This window comes from Dipodomys spectabilis, unplaced genomic scaffold (assembly GCF_019054845.1).
Source record: "Dipodomys spectabilis isolate Male_0828 unplaced genomic scaffold, ASM1905484v1 ptg000125l, whole genome shotgun sequence".
NCBI lineage: Eukaryota > Metazoa > Chordata > Mammalia > Rodentia > Heteromyidae > Dipodomys > Dipodomys spectabilis.
In genome coordinates, this window is record NW_024870802.1 from 7,621,036 (window position 1) to 7,645,038 (window position 24,003).

Consider the following 24,003-nt stretch of genomic DNA (forward strand, 5'->3'; position numbering starts at 1 on the left):
TGAACATTCTGATTTACTCCATTTAATTTTTACAGAACTGGCATGTTGGTTGTATTTAAGAACATAACAGCCTCTTCAACATATGCAAAACTGATAGGAAGTTTCCTGGTGAGTGGACCTTATGGAACTGAAACAGTGACTAACTAAATATTAGTTATAGTTTAACACAGGGCAGCTAAGTGGTAGGGCGCTCCTGGAGTTTATGGTTTCCATGTTTGTTTAAGATCTACAAGGTGTGAGAAATTGTGCTGGCTGCTGCTGATTGCCCACCGTGGCTTGCTTGTCTGAGGAGTTCAAAGTATTCCTCTCAGCCACTCATTTAAACCATTTATTTGTTTAACAAACTTGTTCTAAAAGAGTACAAATTTAGCCCAATTCTAAATGATCCCAGATGCTAGATCAGCAGGGACAAATTAATGAGGTCTGACCGTGTGGAAGGCACGAGCAAGACGTGTCTTCTTCCATTGATTGAAACCCGACGGCTTTGAGTCGACAAACTCAGAGCTGTACTTAGGAAAGGATTTGGAAAGCCGGACAGAGCTGAGTATGGAGCCCAATGTTTCATGATCTTAATTAATTTTTATTTCCCCCTCAGTTCCCCCATCCATAGCCATGGGATAAAGTGTTATTCAGGCTCGTGACAAGTATCAGAAGGCATATGTGTGAAGAACTAGGCAGAATGCTTGGTATTAGCAAGGACTGAAGAGATGGCAGCTACTGTTTGACCCTTATGTTTCTAGTTATCACATTATAATTAAGAGAGCTGAGTTTAGTTAAATGGGTTCAAAAGCTGTTAGCTTATTTACTTAACTTCCCATGTGTGCTTTAGATGGCTATGTACCTAAATCTTCATTTCTTGCCTCAAAATGTGTGACACATACATATATAATATATATTTTGTGTATACACACACACATACACACACACACTTGTGATTGCTAGGCATGTGCACTACTACCTGAGCAACACCTCCAGCCCATAATAACTTATGGTAATTCTGTCTCCTGTTCCTTGTGAGCATTAAATGAGTTAATGCTTAGATAGATGGGATGCATTACTGAATAGCACATCTCCATCCTTTTCCTCACTGCCTTCCACTCTACCTAGGTTGTGATCATTTCACACAAGGGAAATAAGGGCTTGGTAAACACTAGAAGACCTGCAAATGTAACATACAACTCAGGATAACTGTTGCACGATTTTGATGATGTGCCCTTTGTTACTTCCTACCACACAAGAGTGAGAAAGCAATGGTATTTGCCATGTTAAAAGTAAATAAATAAACTGTTTATGATGAGACACAGGCGGGATTGTTGGATGACTTAGGAAAAATATGGCTTCTTTAAAGTGGACTTTGTCTCTGCTGTTAGTATGTTGGATGACATGGCAGAGAGGCCTTTAACAAACAGATAAAAAGTAATTATATCAAAGCCTTTAACTTTCATTGATAGCTCAGTAAGTTAGGTAGCATTAAAGGCAGGAGCTCTGAAGCCATAGTGCATATTACAGTCTCAGGACTTAGACTTTGTGGGTGTCCTTGGACAGTGTGACCTGATCTATGAGTGCATGAGATTTCCTCATGTGTGACATAAAATAAGTGATTCTTAAACAGGAGGAATGTTATGAAGATTAAATGAGATAGAATCTTCAATGTCTGGATGCTAGTTAAACATACAATAAAAGTTGTCTCAACTTAGTGATCACTTGCCAAGTAAAATGAAGGCTGGTTCATATTAGGGTAATAATAAGTCCCTGTTAATCTTGTATCATCACCCCAGTAAAACAAGGGCTACCCGCTATTGCTTTCTTTCTGACAGGTGGCGGAATTGTTGTATCTAAGCCTCCCCCATCCATTCTGACCCTTTTTTTTTTTTTTTTAATCCAAGACAAGGGTTCCTGGTTGAATTTGACAACCTAAATGTTTAGCTTCTGAAGGTAAATAAATATGTCCCTGCTTTTCAAATTGATGTATTTTTCAGCCATGTCAATTTTTCCCAGGTAGCAGGGATAAAGGGAATGTTCTTGGCTAACAAGAAGATTGACAACCAAGTGAAAACTTTCATCACGTACAACAAAGGCAGAGACTGGCGATTGCTGCAGGCGCCGGACACAGATCTAAGGGGGGACCCAGTGCACTGTTTGCTGGTGAGTCTTCCCATTGGAGCAGAATTGCCCACACAGCAGAGGGCTGGAAATGGCAACGAGAGAGTAAAGATAGCTCTAGGACTTCCTCTCCATTGACGAAAAAAATAAGCAGAGAAGAGTGAAGGCAGAGAGCAGAGAAAATGGTCACAGGGCTCTTTTAGGATAGGTCAGAACTTCCAGAATCCTTGTCTACCTCCAAGATTTTTGTTTTGGTTTTTTGCTTTGAGGAAACAAACAAAAGGCTTTGTGTATGCCAGGTGCATGCTATTCCACTGAGCTACATTCCCAGATCAAGTTATGATGGAGACCTCAAAAGGCAGTTTGAGGGACACATTCTTGAGAATGATCGCATACATCGCTGATGAGGCCACCACCTACCTGAATGCTGGGTCTCCTGAAAAAATCCTGTTTTCTACATATGTTTAGAGGTTGAAGAAGTGATGAGCTAGATGTGGAATTACATGCATATTTTCCCATGAAGGAATGTTTTATCACATTTTGAGATAAGCGAGTAACTTAAAACAAGAGTTAAGAATCAATTATTTAGATCTGTTTTTGTTTTGTTTATAATATATCCTATTCATTTGTTTTATTCTGTAACACTTTGGGTGGGTAAAAACTGTGGCTTATGGGGAAAATACAGCCCATCACATTTTTAAACATAATGTTTACTTGAAATACGGTCATCCTTATTCATTTATGTGCTCTATAATTGATGACCTCACAACAAAGCCTAAGTTGTGTCAGCATAAAGTTATTTGGATTGCGAGTGCGATGACAATTTCCATGAGAAGGCTCAAGGGTGGTTTTGCCATCAAGAAGTTTGCCGCCTACTTATCTCTGAGTGAGGGGAAGGATTTCAGGGTCTCATCTCAGCCTTTGTACTAATGTCTGTTCTAATACTTGACACCACAATGGATACTGAGAAAACGCAGAAGAAGAGAAGGAAGACATTATTTTCAAACCAAGTATTCTTAATTCATATGATCAGTTTCTACAAAACAGTTCAGAAGTTGTATTTAAGTTTACATAAAAACAAGATCAGTACATAAACATGGAAGAAAATGACCAGATGGTTTTTAGTAAGAAGTCCTGGGGTGCTGAATTCTAGCTAGCTAGCTGGCTAGTTTCTATTTACTTTGATCTAGCTATCTTTTATCTTTTATAAAAAAAGATAGATGTGTATCTATCTATCATTCATCTATCTGTCTATCTGTCTGTCTGTCTGTCTATCTGTCTGTCTGTCTATCTATCTGTCTAACTAATCTACCCATCCTCGTTCACACTCCTCCCACTGTGCCAACTTCGGTTTTGTTCTCACTCAGCTTGTTTCCTTCTGCATCAGCAATCCTGGGCCGTCACTTTGCAGGTTAACCTCGCAGGGCTGTAGGTGGGTCGCTCTCCCACTCGGAAAGATGCCGGCAGCCACAGCCTGACCTTATTGGTGACAGTGCCTGAGGCCCTGGGTTTGATTCCTCAGCACCACATAAGCAAAAAGAAAAAAGCCGGAAGTGGCGCTGTGGCTCAAGTGGTAGAGCGCTAGCCTTGAGCTGAAGAGCTGAGGGACAGCACCCAAGCCCAGAGTTCAGGCCCCACGACCGGACCCCCCAAAAAATAAAAATAAAAATAAAGCCAAAAGTGGAGCTGTAATTCAAGTGTGCTAGCCTTGCACAAAACAAGCTGAGGGACAGTACCCCAGGCACTGAATTTAAGCTCTATGATAGGTTAAAAGAAACAGCTGAAAGACAGTACCCAGGCACTGAGTTCAAGCCTCAGGATTGGGCACATACACACATAAAACAAAATGCCTAACTAAGATTTCTCTGTTCCTTCTCCCAGAGTCATGAAGTCAGAACACTATGCCTTTACATAGATACATAGTGTCCGCTTCCATCCCATGTCCACAGTCACATGATCATTTTCCAGCTGATTACAGTCATGGGATCCCAACCAGTGCTCCCTTTCTATCCAGCAATCCATGCCGCACAAAATAGCCACTGTGAACTAATGTAAAAAAAATCCAATTTATAGAGATAACATATACAAATGTATCTATTTTAAGAGCATATATTGTTCAATGAATTTATATAGATGTAATATTATATATAACATATAAAATATATACATAGCCACCACCACAGTCAGAAATGGAACATTTTTCACCACCCTGAAAATTTCATCTGTGCTTTTTTTTCAGTTAAAAACATACTTCCTCATGCAGAAAACAATTTACAATTTACTTGTCTTTCTTTTGTGTGCTATACTTTTTTTCTTTCTCAAATTATATGAAATCTCTCAACCTGAAGTTTTGCAAAGTAGAGTGATGTCCTTTCTTCACCTAGTGGTTTTCTAGTTTAAGTAGGATAAATCAACTACTTCATCATGACCTATAAGAATTCAAGCCATCTGATTTCTCTCTTCTTCTTCAATCTCGTCTCCAGGTTCTCTTCCTTCCTTCCTTACACACAGCCAGGGGAGACAAAGACAGGTTTCTTCACAAACTCTGAACTTTGTGTTCATTTATGTTTGGGGGTATTTACATTTTTTAACTAGTTCTCTTAAAATGCCATCTTCTATTTCTTGGCATTCAGCTCTGCTTCTAAGACAGCTTTCCTGAAGATACACTGAAGTTATACTTTGCCCCAACTCATCCTTTTTAATCAACATTATTCATCTGTGAACTCAGTGCCAACATTTGTTGACTTTCTATTCACTTTCCCTGGTTAAATGTGAGCTCTGTGACCATAGGGAGAGTAAGTGTCTCTAAGAATCATGTTGACACATCAAAGGTGCTCAGTTCATGTGATGTGTTTTGTGTGTCTGGAGTGAACGCTCTATTGAAAGTTGTTTCCCTTTTTTTTTTTTTTTTTAAGCTTTCACATTTGTATTGTAATGGAAGCCAGGCATTCCCTCTGACAGTTACTCCGAATCACTGCATCCTTCTTGAACTCATGGGTTCAAGTTGATCCAAAAGTTAATAAAATCAAGTGGCTCATTAAACATGAGAAGACATGAATTACTGGGAGAGAGATGTACTCAGTCCTGTACAGCCCCTTCCTGCTCATTAATCTTGTTGCTTTGAGTAGATTCGATGCAAGCTTTAAAAAAGAATTAGGCAGTAGAATGAGAAGGGAGGAAAAGGACAGAAAGAGTAAGGAACAGAGACCAATTCACTTTATAAAATCTGCCAAAAGTGCCAAATAGGAAAGAAAATTCTTCGAGCTACAGGAGACCTAGACAGTTAAAAATCTTCTTTAAGCTTGGGAGCTGGTGGCAGAAAGGAGATAAAAAGTGATTTTCGATTGTGAGCGCTTGAAAAGTGACAGTGTCACTGAAAGTGCAGCCTGGTGATTAGAAAAGAGATTTTCCAGCAGGGCTGCTACAAATGTGAAACAAGTTCAGAATTACAGCCCCAAATGGAATGTCCCTGGTAAAATGTATTCTATAGAAGTAAGACATCCAGGGTAATTTGGGGCTGTACTTTTAGGACTTTCGGACTGATTGCCTGAAGGGCTCAGCTGGGATTTCTTTTCTCTGAAGACTGCATTGTACAATTAGATAGGGTATTACAGGTCATAGTCCACCTGTCTCCAAAGCCTCAGGATTGGACTCCCAAAAGGCACGATCTGAGCCGAACTGAGCCTGTGACAAATTCAGGGACCCTGGTGAAAGCACAGTTCATAGACAGAGGTCCTGGCATCTTTACGGATTCATGTTGGCAGAGTTTTGCTGGAGCAGAGCAGACAGCTGCCCCAGGAGATTTGTGCCTTTGTTTTCTCCTTCCATCATATTGCTGGTGACACTAGGTGTTGTGCTGGGTGGGAGTGGGGCTGGCTACTGAAGACCCAGCCCATTGGCTTGCTGGCTTCCCTCCCCTTTGCATGGACTCTTTACTGAAGGACTAATTGACTCTGAACTCCAATACAGAATCAAAACCAGGTCTGAGTTTGGGATGGCAGGATGTTGTAGAGTGCTGTTTGGGAATCTGCCTACTAGTTTGCTAACTATGTCCATTCGTTTTTTTTTTTTTTCCCAATATAGTATATTGAAATTAGTTGTTATAGGGTGAGATACTATAGGATCTACGGGCTGTAGTTGAAGTTGGGGAGAAAGAACTGGAATCTGAAATGGCTGGACTCTCAAATATCTGTACTTGTGTCTTGAGTTTACTTTGATCCTGGTGGAAAAAAAAAGGTCTCCTGTCATGCAGTGATTCCCCATTCACTTTCAATAGTGCGTCAAGCACAGCTGATAATTATTGGATTACTTAGAGCTATATGCTGACTGAGATTATCCAGGCACAGAAAGACAAATACCACATTACTTTGGAAGTTAAAACCACCAGATGCTAGGAGGGAGAGGACGAGGATGGTGGAAGAGGCCCAGGTTTGGGGGAATGCAGGCTTGGTTGATCAAAGAGTGGAGCATTTTAACTAGTCAGGAGGAATCAGTGGTAAGTATCCATGCAGGAAACATGATAAGCCAGTTAAATCTAGCTGGCAGTTATGAATACTTGCCATGGCTCAAAGATTTTGTCTGTTCAAAGCAAAAAAAAGGCTGACAAAAGAAAGGTAAATAGGACCCAAGGGATTCTGATAGGTCTGCAAATTCTCTAAAACATAATGAAATTCTGCCCCTCTCTGCACACATTTTTGTGGTCCTGGATTCACATCAGCTTTTCAAACCTTGTACTTGACTCTGCAGAGATGAAGGTCCAAAAAGTCGGGCCTAGAATTAGCAAACCAGTGAGTAAAGACAAAGGACAGTTTGCAAATATATGTGCTGCCTTCGCGTCTTGTATAAGTTAGTCACTAGGCCACTGGTGATTATTTTTGAATACAGAAGGGGAACTTTCCTGTAAAACAGGCTGCACTTTGACCTTTTTAGGGTTGGATACTGGGATAAAGCAACACCTGTGACTATTAGCATGTGGCAGGTACTCAAGCGCCTGTTTACTAATGAGAGAAAAGAAGTCAGAAAGGCAAGAAGCAAGAGAAAGGCTGATCACTTGCTTCATGATTTCACATGGACCCATGTCCAAAACTTGTCAGAGTTTTAAGTGAAATATATGAACATGAATTCCTAGTGTTCTCCTTTTAAAGCATCAGATAACTCTGTAAACACTTTAGGAAGAAACAGGAAGTATAAGGAGAAAACACATAATCACAGAATATTCTGCATGTACCAGCTGGGGGCAATCCAGTACTACAAATGTGAGAGTGGAGAAAAAAGTACAGAAGAAAGATCATTTTCTAATGTTGCTGCCACTGTGTGAACTGGAGCCTTTTCCTCTCCAATTACTATGTCTTGGTCCTCTGAAAACCATAGCAACAGGGCAGAGCAGTGCTGAGATTGCCGACTGACAGGACTGTGAAATGCCAAGTTTCCTGTACCAAATAATCCTTGGCTCAGGTGGCAACTGAGCTTCAAAATCTTGAAGCTATGGCAAGCAGCTAGCTCAGAATTACAAACTGGGTACTCTTATCCAAAACTGTCCTGCTCTGTTAGGTGACATAAAAGACCTTCATTAAAGCTTCATGACTATGAAAAATCCTCAAGACATAGGACATCTTGAAATGCCATGGAGATGGTGACTACATTATTCTGATTAATGAAATTTATAATCAAGTTCATCTTCTCCTGGCATTGTTCTGAATAACATAGTGATTTCTTCCATGCCCTCAACAAAAGAAGCATAACTTGATATGCTAAGCTTTTTTTAAAAATTGTCTTTCTTAGACTCTATGCAAGCTTTTGCCGAAAATGAAGACTACTCCTGATGGGCTTCTTCATTTGTAGGCTATGTCTCTTAAGGGGATGACATTGTGCCACACTTAAAATAAGTAAAAGTTATTCATGACAGAATTAATTGTAGTAGATCATAGAGAGACCCAGGAGAGCTGCAAGTAGCTAGAAATAGTAACCAGCAAGACAAAAAAATGTATGTTTTTCTCTCAAGGGTGGAAGATAGAATTAATGTATAAATATATAAATGCACACTTTGTAGTAGTATCCACGTGTTCACAAGCATATCGATTGAAACACGGTAGATTCAGAGAATTCGAGTTTGATGCAATTCCTTAGAAAGGGCAAGTCACAGTGCAACAAAATAAACATGAGAAGTTGGGTGCTTAAACTGGGAATTGGGATCAAGGGGAAGGGAGTAGACACATGGAGAGAGGTGGAGGGGAATGCAGTTATAAAATACAACGCATGTTTCACAAAGTTAAGAAAACTGAGGGAAGAGGTGAGGTTAGGAGGGATTCAGGAGAATAATGAATGGGGTGACACTCATCAAGATACATTGAATTCCTACCTTACTTTGTATATGGCAACTCTTCTGTATAACTACTTAAAGACAAAAAAATAAATTAAAAAGAAACCTTTCATGAATAAATAGTTTGACATTTGACAGTGATTAAACATTCACTTAGTGTCGTCCATTGGTGATTCAGAACCTCTGTGACATTCAACAGTAGTACCTCTTCCACTCTTCCACTTCCACAAAATGAGGCCAAAACACTTGATTCTGGTGTTTCTTCTCAAGAGGTTAAACTCCAGACTCCTCTAGAACACTGTAAAGTAAAAACTTCCCTTGGAAGCTTTGCATGAAATTTTCATGTAAAACTGATATGTTAATTGCTTCTTGAGAGTTTTACTTTCTCTGTTGGCTGTGAGGGGAAAAATTGCTATTGTGATCTGCTGATTTATTATTATTTTTTGCCAGTTTTTTTGTTTTCTGAGTTTCATTTTTACTTTGTAATTTACTCTACCCTATACAAATTTAATCATTGTAATCATTGTATCTTCGTCCCTCTCTAAGTATCTGCTGGCTGAGACTTATAGAGCAGGATAAACGTAATCACAGCAATTCACAGGTGATTCCACAAACTCAAGTTGATAAGATTAAAAGTAATCTTCTTGAGAGAGGAAAAGATATGTGGGTTTGAATACATACTTATATTTTTTTTTACAACTCAGCAAGGTACTATTATAAACAAAATTTGTGTTAGATTTGTTAACTGTTGATATTTTAATGAGAAAATCTCACCACAGTTTTGAAGCACAGACAAACTGGTTGCTTAACTATTCACTTCAACTTTATTATCAGTGCATTTATCTGTAAGTATGGCTTTTGTTCTGACTGGAACTGAGAGGCTCATGAAGGGAATGTGATCATTACATGCAAGTCTGAAAACGTCACCACACCATTATGTTGTATAGTTCGTATACACGATTGCAAAGAAATTGATTCTGATAATATCCAGACTGAGACGTTTACAATCATTTTGAAGGTGTTAGGACAGTTTCACACCGTACATCTTTCTGTACACTGAGATCAGGCTGAGTAAAGAATGATTGTGAGATGCCAAATGTGGTTTTGTTTTTTTTTTCTTTTGCAGGCCCCTCCAACCTTACTCAATCTTATTTCCCAGCTTCCTACCTCATTTTCTGTGTTTAATCTTACCTAACTGCACGGTGTACCGTTCAACTCTTCTACTTTTCTTTTGCTATTCATATTACCCAGGTCCCATGTGTTGCTTTTCATCCTGACCATTTCCTCTGCATTCATGGTCCATCCATCCTTGGTAGCATTTTCTCCAAGGAGTCTTTTCTAATCTGAAAGTAGACCTTATCTCTTCCCCTTAGAATTTCCGAACGTTTTCACTTCCTATCTTTTGATTCAGAAACCACTCTCCTTTATACAGTAATCAATAGAAACATTTTATTCCTTAGTTTAAATTCTGGGCTGACCAGGAGTAGATTTTAGTATGCAATTCTTTCAAAAGCTTCACCTAGTGTTTCCCAGACTAAGTATTAACATATTTATAAAATGACCAAGTGATATTTAATTAAGTAAATTAGTCCTAAAGAAGGTGCTCTCTTTTTCACCAACCTGGGATCTATGATGTACCTGGTAGACACTAGATATGTGTAGAAATGAAAGATGATAATAGGTGGTTTGATGGAGAGACGCATGGATGAATAGATGAATGGATGGATGGATGGATGGATATATGAATAGTTTGACATTGCTATGAATCTGGGCTTTAGATTCTGTGCATTTATGACTCTGTCTCCTCTTCTTAGCCCTATTGCTCATTGCACCTTCACCTGAAGGTTTCTGAGAACCCCTACACTTCAGGGATCATTGCCAGCAGAGACACAGCTCCAAGTATCATAGTGGCTTCAGGTAAGGAGTCTGCTTGCTCTCCTCGCTCTTAGAAATGCCATTTATTTTAAGAAGCTAGATAACTGCACTTGTGATTTAATAAACCAGCTAAAATATCTTTGAAAGATACCGAAACCATTGGCTCTGCACCAAGTATGCTGAAGAAAACCTAGCTTTCTCAGGCAATGCAGGTTGCTCACGTGGTATGTTGTTCTGTTTTATAGAACATTCCTTCCACTGATAGCAATATGTTTTTTCTAGGTAATATAGGTTCTGAATTGTCAGACAGTGACATCAGCATGTTCGTCTCTTCAGATGCAGGGAACACCTGGAGGCAGGTAAGAAAATGTCCTGGATGGGTGCTGCTTAAATTCAAATGGTACAAAAATTGTCCAACTTGGTTTAAGGCCAAGAACTTGTTCTGTATTACTACACATAAATCCAGAAGCTGCTGAGGTGTTTTTTTTTTTATTATTTTTCTATTTAAAAACATTTGTATTATCTTTAGTTATACAAAGGCGTTGCCATTCCCTGAAGCAATTTATGGATACAGTGCATCTTCCATTGTCCACCCTTTGAGCCTTTGCATTTAGTAAACATTTGTGTATTTTACTTTTTTGTCACTTAATTAAGATATCTCTGACCAAGGCATCCCTCTAAGAACACTTATAAGTGAAAAATGAAACCAAATTACATCTGAAATAGCTTTCCTAGCAACGAAAATTGGAATCCCTGAATCTGTCATATAGAAAATATGAAGCAGAATGCCACGACCCCTTCCTTCAAGTCAGAGCGGAGTCAAATGCCATGATAATAGCCCTTTCCCAGGTGGTATTCTGAGATGTTTAAATCTCGTATGCAAAAGAGAGAGTAATAACCATCAGGGGGCACATGTTAGTTAAAGTACAAGTGGAATCACTTTTAACCAATGTGTTTAGCTTAAATGCTTTCTGCCTTTCTTCTGAATGAAAATTAGGGACCCCTGGCTTATAAAACAAGCCTTTAATGAGGCTTAGCAATCATAACAAGATAGGAGCTTAATGCATAGTTGTTACACTTCAATAAATATGTTTTAATAACCCACTGACGTTTAATTAGCATACAATAACTAGCACTGTAAATTGAAATCTAATGCACAGGTAATCATACTTAGCAATGAGAGTGTTGGGCTTTAAATTTTAGAAAGACGGGGTCTAAATAGTGATGTGTTTACCATTTCTTACCTTCAAACCTTTAATGCATCCTCGGTGGATTGCTCATATTTAGAGAAAAGCAATTTGTGGAATAAAGTCAGAGCAATTGGTCTTGCAGGTACATAGAGAGGCCTGTTTTGAGGAAGCATCCTTTGGAAAATGAAGGGCCACGGTTTCTTTTATTACAAGGCATAGAAAGCTCCACTTCTCCAATCCTGGCATGAATCTTAGGCTAAGAATGTTAAAAAGAAGAGAGTATTTCTGCGTTGAAGTCGAAACAGCAACTATCTTCTACAGAAAGACGTGATCTAGCATATCTCCATTATGACTTCAAATTAGTTTCTATGCATTTGTAGAAAGATCAGGGATACCAAAGAGGACAATTTCATCTTGATCAGAACTGTATATGACTTAGTAGGACATCCAAAAATCAACAAGAATATATTTCTTTAATGACACTTGACAATGCACGGTATTGCAGCAAGTCCCTTCCTTCATCAGTTACTATTTCTGCAGCCTTCAGCAAGTTACTGAATCTCTCTAACCCCTAGTGCCCTTGCCTGTAAAACTGAAAAAGCTAGAACCAGCCATCTCTTAGCATCTACCCACAGATAATATCTGACAGTTACCTAACATTCTGACATCAAAAGAGTGACTCAGTTGATAATACCATAAAGATAAAGGAATATAAACATGAAGGCCTACTATTTACTCTTTAAAAGTTGCTTTTTTACATGCCAACAATCATTGTATATGACATACCAATGTCCATGTAGCCCCCCATGGTTTCAAGTATTGTTCTATAACGTATTTGCACAAACCATTTTCATGCTGGGAGAGAGTTTTGACTCTGTGCATACTCAGGATGTGTCTCTACATGTGTTTCTCTTTCTCATCCAGATCTTTGAAGAAGAGCACAGTGTTTTATACTTGGATCAAGGTGGAGTCCTGGTTGCAATGAAACACACATCACTCCCCATTCGACACCTTTGGTAAGGGTCGCCTGCATTCGAGGAGACAACATCTGGTGGTTCAGTTAGGACCAGTTTAGGAGTCAAGCTACCAACCTGCAACTGAGCTTGTATTAAAATGCAAAGGAATGCTAGCATGTAATTTACACCTTGGTTCTCTTCAAGCAAGATAACTGCTGGAACATTTTTTTGTAAAGAAAGAGTGGAGATGATACAAAGGAGAAGGTTGAGAATTTCTACCCCTGGGAGAGTAATTCCTTATGGTTTTCAGATGTGATCATGCCCTTATTTGTTTTCTCAGCACCATCACTGCTAACACCATGTTCAATGTCAGTCAAAGTCTCTCTGAGTAGCTATAGTACTTGTAGTCACCTGCCCCAAATAACATCTCTTGAGGTTTAGAATTTACATTATTTTAGGCCTCAATGCAGAGATCAGCTATCCATGCAATTTTGCTCGTCTGTTGTTTCTGTCCCTGTTGTGTGGTTTTTGTGAAGTGACACTGTATCCTTTTATGAAGTGACATTCTGAATTCTACTTATACCTTTCTCCTATGAAGATCCAAGTACTGATGTTCAGAGGGGGTTTCCGATAGGCTTTTTCATTACTGTTTGATAGTGATTCATAATTGGGTATAGTTATATGACTGTAATCATAGTATTTTGTAAGGAGAAAGATGAGAATCTCAAATTTGAGGCCAGCTTGGAATACAGGCAGAACTCTATAGTGAGATTTTTGTCTCCAAAAGTGAGAGGAGGAGAAGGAAAAAAGGATGAAGGTAGGAAGGAAAGTAAGAAAAGAAAATGAAAGAACCGACAAAAGGAAAGAGAAGAGAAAAGGAAAGGAAAGAAAAGAAGTTAAAATGACAGGAAAGGGAAAGGAAAAAGAAAAAAGGTGATTCTTCCCATATGTGAACTCATTTAAAATCAGATGCATGGTTGACCCTCCACTGTTGTTTAGATGATCAAGGCAAACAAAGACTTAACTGGGAAACACCAAAGGAATTATCTTGTGTAACTGTCTTGTGTAGTGTGGGCTTCTATAACAAAATGTCATAAACAACAAAAATGTATTCCCCACGGTTCCCATCTGGAAACTGGGAGCTCCATGACCAAGGTGTAGCAAGCTCAGTATCCTTATTTCTGGCTCATAACCAGTGCCTTCCTCCTGAGCCTTTACAAAGTAAAAAGGAGCAGTGATGTTCTCCCAGTCCTAACCTAATCGCACCCGTGAGGAATGAATTTAAGAGGCACTAATTCTATCCATGAGCAAATCCCATGCTAGAGGGCTCCATCCTTATGACTCCTCCTAAAGAGTCTGCCTCCTCATACCATCACAGGGGTGATTAAATTTTCAGAAGTTGGATTTTTGTAAGGATACACATGTTCAAACCATAACACTGACCATCCGATCTGTAGACTTTTCTTGCTTCTGAGACCTCATCCTCCCATACTCATTCATAAAGGCCAACCAGGATGTATAATGTAAACATGGCAAAGATATGGCCACTGTGAGTTATTTTTCTGGAAATCCATAGGTCAGTCTTGCAAGGTCAACAGTCTTCAAGATCTCCTGTAAGATTCACTGCTAGATAGGAGTGAGGGCTTGGATAAGAATTAATAAAATACCTTAGTGTGCAAAAAATTCTGTTAGATACTTACTATGACTCTCATTTCCTAGAGCTCTCTCCTTTTTGATACCTCAGTACATGTGAGTTCCAGTTACGCCTCTCATTGTAGTTCTGTGTTGGTATCTAGGATTTTTAGTTTTTCTTTTTTGTATAAATTTTTATGTTTAACATTGTCTTTAACTATTTGTAGAAAGGCATTTCAGTTAAGTACATCAGTGTGTAATTGCAATGAAAGACTCCCTTTAACAATGCTCTTATACATGTCTCATAGCCCCCATTGCTTGTATGTCTTTTCCTAGAAATGACTTTTTGTTTCTTTGTTTGAGATGCGATTACTTATTTTATGCCTTTGCTAGGTTGAGTTTTGATGAAGGGAGAACTTGGAGCAAATACAGCTTCACCTCTATCCCGCTTTTTGTGGATGGGGTTCTGGGTGAGCCTGGAGAAGAGACTCTAATCATGACGTAAGTGAAATTCCATGCTGGGTGGCGGTCTTTATATGAGAGAGTAAACCCAGAAAGTTGCTTTGTGGTCAAGCTGGTTTGATTTACTCTTATTAGGTTTGAGTTTATTAGCAAAACCCATACACGCCACTAGGAGAGATCCCAACAAAGAGAAAAGAAAAACATGTAACTGTACTTGGTAGCAACACTTCTATGGTTGTTAAGAGACCCAGACTAAACGGTTAGAGCAGAAGGACTATATTCTTTTCCTTGAATACACAATAAATTTAAGCAAATTAAAAGGAAATATTTCAATAGAAAACCAACCTATACATTTGAAACTTTAATAATAAGCAAAGAATATCAGGTGTATAAGAATAATTTGCCTTTCAGTCAGAACACAGCATTTGATCAAAGCCCCACCAAGTATTTTATTCTTTGCAGGTTCTATACTTACTCTAATTGTGAGTCATTTTAGGGAAACATTGAGAACAATTTGTTCTTGTGAAATTGCATTTACATTCTTTCTTATCTATAAGGTGATGATCATTAATTTGCAAAAGACTTGATTAATGGCTTGGTTGTCTATAGGTTAGAAAACATAGGCTTCCAATTTGAGATGTTAGACTGCAATATTCCATCCCCTAGAAAACTTGTCACAGAAAATAGGAAATGAAAGTTCTGAAGCAGTACTTGATCCTGTAATACACAAAATGTCAAAATTAAAGAAAATAAGTGGCACTTTTCTATGTGCCTCCTTTTATTTTTGTTGTAGTGGTAGAAAACAGCAACAAATTACCTGCTTGTTATACTATCCGCTTTTGTTTTTTGTAAAATGAATATTTAAAAAGAATATGTTGTATAAATGACTGCTTTGGAGTTCTTATTTTATCCACACCTATGAATAGTCATTTGAAAAGCTACATTAAATAGCCAAGTTTATCAGGAAATACAAAATAGAATATATAATGTAACAGCAGTTATAACTGCTTACCTCTGTCCATTTCCCAAGGACAAGAGGGAGGGTAAAATAATACAGAAACCATAGGAACCAGGTATATTTGCCAAGGAATCTGGAAGTACATCTTAGACCACCTACAATGTGATTGTTTTGTTCTTTTTCATTTTGACTCAAGAGCCTACTTGTGGTATAAGACACACAATGGTGGCAGAATCTGTACAAATGTGTTAGAATATATGTAAGTGGGCTCTTTAGTCAAATGCAGTGAAGTATGGCTGAAGTAGTTATTAACCATCTCACTATCGTGTTTGCTAAAACTCCTTGCTTTCATACCTCTTGGTTCCTCAACTACAAAACAGAAAACTAGAAACCATGCCCTTCTCTTAATTGTGTTCTAAAGATTAACTTTTATAATCCGTGTCATGGGCTTAGCATTACAGCATCATGCTCATGGAAATACTCAACAAACATGAGTGGTTGCTCATGTTGTGGTCAGTATGGTCACTGGGAGTATGTCTATCCTCATGTATCCTGTAGAGTGTTTGGACACTTCAGCCACCGCTCTGAATGGCAGCTGGTCAAGGTGGATTACAAATCTATTTTCGATAGACGATGTGCTGAAGAAGACTACAGACCTTGGCAGTTACATAGCCAGGTAAGGAACAAGAGAATTGAAACTGAGCCCTGGGCAAGATGTAGGGGAATGTGGAGAAAGAAAACGCCTTCTTAAGTCTCAGAAAGTCAGTGTGTCCATTTCATTATCTCTTACATACTCTGTGTTCCACAACAGTGAACAAACTCAACATTTATATCTTGTGGTGAAATGATATCTGTTTATTATGATGCTCCGAGATAAGGAGATAAAATTTAAATGTGCTTGCCTTACACTTACAACTCAAAATGAAATGCCAACTCAGCGCTGAGAGCCAAACATAAATTATCTGAGCCTGTCATTATAGGTGCATAATGTGGGCAGGGTGAGGAAAAGATCTTCAGTTTCATCTAGCAGTGCAAACAGAGGTGAGGCATAAAATAAAAATTAATGCTCATGGGTGGCACCAAAAGAGGCCTTCATCCCCCATTGCTTTGATTCCCTGTGAACACAAAACTTCCCTCCTCCATTCCCTGCCCCCCCACCCCTGGCCAGGTATCCTCTGAGGATCAGAATGCAGTAGGAGAATTTCTAGTAGAAAACATGCGTACATTCTGGCTTTTCAATAATTTAGCTCATACCAGATCAAGATGCTAGAACGAGAGAGTTCTTGTCTGATTTCCCAAAGCAGAAGTCATTCTGCAGCTCACTCTCAAAGGATAGGGAAGAAGTTCTTGCTGCAAAGCCATCTCCATATTCAGATAGTGAAACATATTCCAAACTCAGACAATGTAATTTATTTCCATGTACATGTGTAATAAAACCAGTTGAAGTGAGTTTCTTCAAGAAAGATAGTGAATAATAGAGCAAATAGAATTCTGCCTTAGCCCTTCAGAAACACAAAAAGAGTTCTGACTGATAGTGGGCATTGCATCAACTCCAAACTCCCACGCTATTCAGAGACTCAGCAATGAAATCATCATTCATTTACATTGCTCCTATTTCCCTTTGGGGGATGATATTCAAAACTTTTATTTATTCCATGGGATGAGACTGAATTTAACTCTCTTATTTGTCTGTCTGGGAGATGAAAACGAAATCCATTGCTGTAAACCTGTGTGGCAGGAGACATAAATTGGGATATACTTCTTGGTAACACTTGTCTTTCATATGGCCATTAATGACCAACTAGATATATCTTTTGTTATATGGGAATTGAACTTAATGGCTACAACTTTCCTACCAATCTACTATTTATAGGGTATCTTACTTATCTACATTTTCTTCACAGAACTGAGCTTATCTTGGGCAAATAAAAGTTTGCTTAATGAATAGAAGTTCAGAATGTATTATTAGACAAATCACAAATGCTTCTTCAGGTTTATAATCCTTACCATAGTAGAAATCAGAAAGAAAATGTGAGCACTAAAGCATGCTCTTAACAGCCATAGTACAATAAAGTCTAGCTATCTCCCCAAATGTGCCCTGATATGAAGCACAGAAAGTCTAGGCTATGTGCTTGACTGTGTCAGCGCTTGTTTTCTTACAGGGAGAAGCATGCATCATGGGAGCCAAAAGAATATATAAGAAGAGAAAATCTGAGCGGAAGTGTATGCAAGGAAAATACGCAGGAGCTATGGAGTCGGAGCCCTGCGTCTGTACAGAGGCAGATTTTGACTGGTGAGCTTGTATAGTTTTCCTGTAAAGTTATTCATTATACCCCATCCACAAACCTAAACTTGATGGAAGCTGAGATTTGAAAAATCGGGGACCTGCATATAGAGTAGTGGCACGTTTCATGTTTTTATGAAATTATCATTTAGAGAGCATTGTGGTTGAGGACATTGTGGTTCTAGCTGTGTACAAGTGCGTATGGTGAAACTAGAAATTTCTTTACATTTAAAGATTCAAAAGATTACTGGTAATTATCTATAAATTCTGACGACAAAAGGAGACCACTATCCTCTCTTGGCTGCTTTAAACAATAACTCTGAAAACAATCATTGGCTTCTTTAGGAGCAAACATATTTATGCTCTAGATAAAACCTATCTGGCATTGAGGAACCTTCTCAAGGAACAATGATTTTTTTTGGGGGGGGGGGTCCAGTCGTGGGGCCTGAACTCTGGGCCTGGGCGCTGTCCCTCAGCTCTTCAGCTCAAGGCTAGCGCTCTACCACTTGAGCCACAGAGCCACTTCTGGCTTTTTTCTTTTTGCTTATGTGGTGCTGAGGAATCGAACCCAGGGCCTCAGGCATGCAAGGCAAGTGCTCTACCACTGAGCCACCTTCCCAGCACGGAACGATGATCTTATAAAGCATTTTTCTCTCCATTCCTGAAAGTTTTAATTTAGTGATCAGCTGGCACTAAAAGACATTATGGACTTGTTAAGTATGTATTCAATGGGGTAGAGTTATGGGGTAGAGTTTGTCTTTGTGAACCTTGTGGTAAAGTTAGTTTACACTGGGAAAGTAATGAGACACTGGGAGCTATCTAAAGTGTTGTAGAGTTCTGGGAACATTGGCTATGCAGAAAGCTAGCCTGTAGGGCCAGCAATATCCTTATTATTGCTTAATGTTTGGTGTTCAATTGAGGGACATGAGCTATGGATGGGGAACTATAATCACTTTTTAGTAACTTCTATCACATTTTCTGTTACATTTTTCTCTATATATGTAGATATAATTTTATATATTTTATATTATATATATAGTTTTCTTAAGTTTAGAGAGCAAAGTTTCTAAAGTTGTATGCCAGTATGAAACAAGGGTGAACAAATACAACAGTGTTTTGTGGAAAATGACTGTACATTGTACATTTTGTGGGTAGAGATGAGAGAGAAAAACTGGGAGAGAGCAAGGGAAAGGGGGACATGGATCCAAAAGACTTGTACTCGTTATTCATTACCTGATTCATGTCACTGCAACCCCTTTGTATTAAACTCTACAATAACAATATATATTTTATAAGTTCTCATTGATGATACTTAAAAAAAAACCCAAAACAATTGAATCTTGGCCTGTGCAAGAATTAGTCATTCCTTAACAACTTATTCCTAATTGTGCAGCAATTGCATATCTAATTAGCAGAACGTCAGTGTTTGAGTGGAGATAGAGTTTACATATATGTCTCATTTTTTAGGTAAATCTTTTCTCTAATGATAATATACTAGAGATGTTCTTTGGGGAAAAAAGAGGCTGAGAAGGCCTAGAAAATTTGGTGCCAGCCATCACAGCAATAATCAATAGCTTCTCCCATCCTGATGGACATGACAAGTCGGGAACCAGTGTTGTATCTTGTTGGGATCAGCCGAAGGGCATTACAGCTACTCTTATATTGGAGTTCACCAGTTGCTCTGCCACCCATGACTTCAGGTTTAGTAATACAGTGTTACTGTAATGATAAAAACATTTCATCCCTTTAGGACTGGCATCCTAAAATATATTCACAGAAACAGTTACCAAAGAACTTTCAGTCATTAGTTGCTTCCTACATTTTTGAAATCTGGTTGCATCTCACATCCCTCTATTCACAGATAATGTGCAGAGGAAATCAGCATGTAACAATGGGTTTAGCTTTGGCTAAACATGTTATATTCTTGTGGAGCACAAATCTGCTGTTTGAAATCCTAAACAAACGTGAAGGGAGGTATCCGAATGAATATCTTGGTTTCTCCTGAGACTTTTGCTTGTATGGGGCTGATCTCTGCAAGGTTCTGAAATAAGCCAGTATTGTGGCTGTCTGTCTGTCCTTCTTTCTTCTCTTTTTTCAACTGAAAGCTAGTCCACACCAGAGGGAATACAGGATAAGGAAAGAGTTTCAGACTTCACTGCTTCCCAATCCTGTACATTCCTGTCTTGGCCCAGTCCATGCATTCATTTGTGTTTGGAATCTTGCTAACTTATCCCACTAGTGGACCTGTATTCAAGGAATAGAATGGATCATAAACAAGGCTCTTGGAAAGTTTTCTTTTCAAATGAAGTGTTTGTGACTGCATGATTTCTAAAAAGTCTTTAGAAAATTCACCCATGACCTTGTTGACTTTCTGCCCATGGCTGGGGTTTTGAATGTAGCATCATAAAAGGTGTTGTCCTACACTGTCCCTCTTTGCTTGGCTCCCTGGATATTGCCTTTATTGACCTTGCCTGTCATTCTGCAGCATTTGTAAAGTAAACACTGCATGTTCTGCAAGCAGCAGTTCTGATGTCTTCTTACTCATGCTGTGTTGAACCAGCACCAAATTCAGCTGGTATGTGAAGAATTCTAAGTACCAGCTGCCTAGTGACCCACCCCTGAGCAGAACCCATCTTTCCCTTCCCACCCACTGTATGCCAGCACAGTACCTCCATTGCACAGATGGGCCAATTCATACTAATGCTTGCTGATTGCTGCCCGCAAGTTGTTTGTGCATGTGGAGGTGCAATTTGTTGTCATTCTCTGGGCCCAGTTTTATCTCCCAGAAGCCAAGAACATTGGGCCCCTCACAGGCCCTTAGAAGGAATGTGAGGAGAGTTTGAAAGAAGTCTTTGAGTACTTCCAGAGTGGAGAGAGGATTTAGAGTAGTTAGCCCCAACGGGCAGTACTGATTTCCTAGGACAGAACTTTTCCTTAGGGAACTGCTCCAGACATGCTGGAAGGACATGTCCCTTTTGGCTGTCGCTTCTAAGCATATGGCCTGCGCACACAGAGCCCTGGCTCAGCTCTCTGTGGCAGATCCAGATGTCTTGGAAGAACATCCCAAAGGCATCACCAGTAACGAGGCCTGGACCCCACATAGCTGTGTTCACCTGTGTTTTGGAGTTGACCATAAAGCTTGAGCTTCCATCGTTGCCTATTTTCTAATTATAATCAATACTGTGTATCTTTCTGATGATGATGCAGTCTTTTTTTTTTTTTTTTAGCTCACAGCATTTCAGTGATGTTTTTAATTCTGTATGGTATTTTCATGGGTCATAAGTGTCTTATTAAAGAATGTTCAAGGGCCGGGAAGGTGGCTCAGTGGTAGAGCGCTTGCTTTGTATGCATGAGGACCTGGGTTCGATTCCTCAGCACCACATAAGCAGAAAAAAAAGTCAGAAGTGGTGCTGTAGCTCAAATGGTTGAGCCTTGAGGTGAAGAGCTGAGAGACAGTGCCCAGGCCCAGAGTTCAGGCCCCATGACTGGACCCTCCCTACCTCCCCAAAAAAAGAACGTTCAAGGGTAACAATACTCCATAGGAATGGACTCATTACCTTGCGCATGCAATTGTAACCCCTCTGTACAATATCTTTACAATAAAAAATATATTAACAAAACAAAGAATGTTCAAGTTTCGAGAAGACATTGATTGAGAGAATGCTCGTGACTTGACCGACCAGAGTCGAAATTGGGTGTGGTCTAACCCAGACTTACACTTTGAATAGTTTTGCTGTGTACTGAATGGTTTCTCTTGGCTTTTTTGTTTTTTGTTTTTCTTCAACAGTGACTATGGCTACGAGAGACACAGCAATGGACAGTGCCTCCCAGCCTTTTGGTTCAATCCATCTTCTCTGTCAAAGGATTGCAGTTTGGGACAGAGCTACCTCAACAGTACAGGGTGAGTTCCTGAAGCAGTGCTGTTGAAAGGTGTCGTGCGTTTTATGGACAAATTACTTCTGGACAAAGGCTGAGCTTCTTTGCCCATAGCACAATGCATTTGGGTTTTTGTGCTGTGATAATCCAGCATGGCTTAGCATTAATAGTGCAAGCTGTATCTGAAAGGAAGACCCTGCCCCAATTAAGACAATGAGGACAGTTTCTTGGATGAAGTAGGCCATGATAGTAATACCACATGAATTACTTTGCTTTTTGATACCTTATATTTTTGAATTGTATAAGCATATGAATTAATATTAAGTATATGAATTATTTAAGTACCTTCACAGCATTCCTGAGAAGAAAGACAACTAGATGGTTTACGCACACATGTTTGGGTTATTTCTGTTTTATAGAAATGATAGTCAATAAAGGAGCTCATTGGCTTTTCAGGAGTATCTGAAAGATGCTTCACTTTCTGTGTCTGTCCAGCTCTGGACATATTGAGAGCATATAGTCTGATAGATAAGACTGTGATCAGTGCCTGAAATTTAATTAAGTTAAATATTCCAGGACATAGGGAGAACTTCAAGACTATTTATGTATGAGCTAAGGTAAACATTCCATCACGTTGGGGAAACACCCCATGGCATTGCCACAATGCAAGTGCTGCTTGTAGACATGGAATGGTGTTCAGAATTTACATGGATTCTGATTCAACAAATTATCTGTAAGAAGGTATTTCTGAGCTATTAAGGGATCCTGAACATACTGGTTCAGGTGGTCTATTAGGAAGGGTTCTCAGATAGACATAACCAAAATAAGACATAGATAGATAGATATTTAGATAGATAGATAGATATGAATATATAGATATATGTAAAATGAATTGTTATAAGGAATTGGTTTATTTGATTATAAAGACAGATAGATTTTAAGTACTATCAGAAAAGGCAAAATCTTGGCAACTTAATGATGTTAATATTTAGCTTTTATCTATGTCTACAGACCCTGATCCTAGAGAGCTAATAATGTAATTTCTGTCCAAAGACAAGAAAGCTGAAGAGCCAAGAAGAGCTCATGTTTCAATTCAAGTCTGAAGGAAGAAAAAAAATTCCCAAATCCCTATTGGATTGCTATCAGGCATACAAATTCTCTTATTTGAGAGATCATCAAGCTATCACACATTTTGCCCTATTTTATCTTTCCATTTATTGGATTGAACCCACCATGGTAGGGAAAGCCTAAACACACAGCTTCATCCTTAAGTATTGCACTCTACAAACTAGAGAGACATTTGAATAAACTGCCATCCCCTTTTAAATAAAATGACAGTGGATTCTTGAGCAGCAATAGATGGGAAGAAGTGGAACTTTTCCAAATTAATAGGTAAGGAAAGTTATTTTCAGGTAGAAAAAAACAATGAGAAGTCAGGTGCCAGTGGCTCACGCCTATAATCCTAGCTACTCAGGAGACTGAGATCCGAGGATCATGGTTCAAAGCAGCCCGGGCAGGAAAGTCCATGAAACTCTTATCTCCAATAAAAAAACACCAGAAAACTGGAAGTGGTGCTGTAGCTCAAGTGGTAGAGTGCTTGCCTTGAGCTGGAGAGCTGAGGGACAGCTCCCAGGCCCAGAGTTCAAGCCCACGACCCACAAAAAAAAGAAAGAAAGGAAGAAAAAAAAAGAAAGAAAGGAAGGAAGAAAGAAAGGAAGGAAGGAAGGAAGAAAAGAAAGGAAGAAAGAAAGAAAGAAAAGAAAGCAAGCAAGCAAGCAAGCAAGCAAGCAAGCAAGCCAGCAAGCAAGCCAGCAAGCAAGCAAGCAAGAAAGCAGGAAGGAAGGAAGAAAGAAAGAACAATAAGATGACCCTGGTGACAGGCCTATGCTGGCTGTAGTCTCAAGGATAAACCAGATACCATTGCCTATACCATTCAATAGCCAACTTGCACTGTGAATCTCTTGAGTGCCAACTCTAGCCCACCCCTGGGCACCTGATAATTAATGCTAAGTCAGTACAGGACCTTTATTAACCTCAGGGCTGGGATGATATGCAGAGATGAACCACAAGTATGAGGATGGTCCAGCAGTGAGTGCTTGCCCTCATGTTGCTCCTTAGGGTCCTGAGACTGGCAGACATATAGGCAAAAATATAGATTGGGCAGGGTCTGCTGAACTAAGGGCAGTGTTAGTGAAGCTTAAAGAGAAAACTTCCCAGCATCATCTTTTTGAGGGTTTAGTTGAAAGCATGCAGGAAAACCATCCTTCCTCTCTTCACTTACTACTTTTTTTAATGGTGTACTGTATACATGGATGCATTTGCCTCTACCATCAGCTTAGTATTCTGTG

At 39.2% G+C, this 24,003-nt stretch overlaps 1 protein-coding gene across 4 annotated transcripts in view; it reads left to right on the top strand.

Annotated features, from left to right (window-relative positions):
* Positions 1 to 24,003, top strand: part of Sorcs1 (sortilin related VPS10 domain containing receptor 1) — a 514,871-nt gene that overhangs the window by 421,077 nt on the left and 69,791 nt on the right. For all 4 annotated transcript variants that reach the window (XM_042689577.1, XM_042689575.1, XM_042689574.1 and 1 more), the window contains exons 10-17: positions 1,999 to 2,145; positions 10,237 to 10,339; positions 10,580 to 10,656; positions 12,412 to 12,503; positions 14,469 to 14,576; positions 16,054 to 16,171; positions 17,658 to 17,788; positions 21,567 to 21,680. In XM_042689577.1, the coding sequence (XP_042545511.1) occupies positions 1,999 to 2,145; positions 10,237 to 10,339; positions 10,580 to 10,656; positions 12,412 to 12,503; positions 14,469 to 14,576; positions 16,054 to 16,171; positions 17,658 to 17,788; positions 21,567 to 21,680 (890 nt within the window). The remainder of the gene's footprint in view (positions 1 to 1,998; positions 2,146 to 10,236; positions 10,340 to 10,579; positions 10,657 to 12,411; positions 12,504 to 14,468; positions 14,577 to 16,053; positions 16,172 to 17,657; positions 17,789 to 21,566; positions 21,681 to 24,003) is intronic.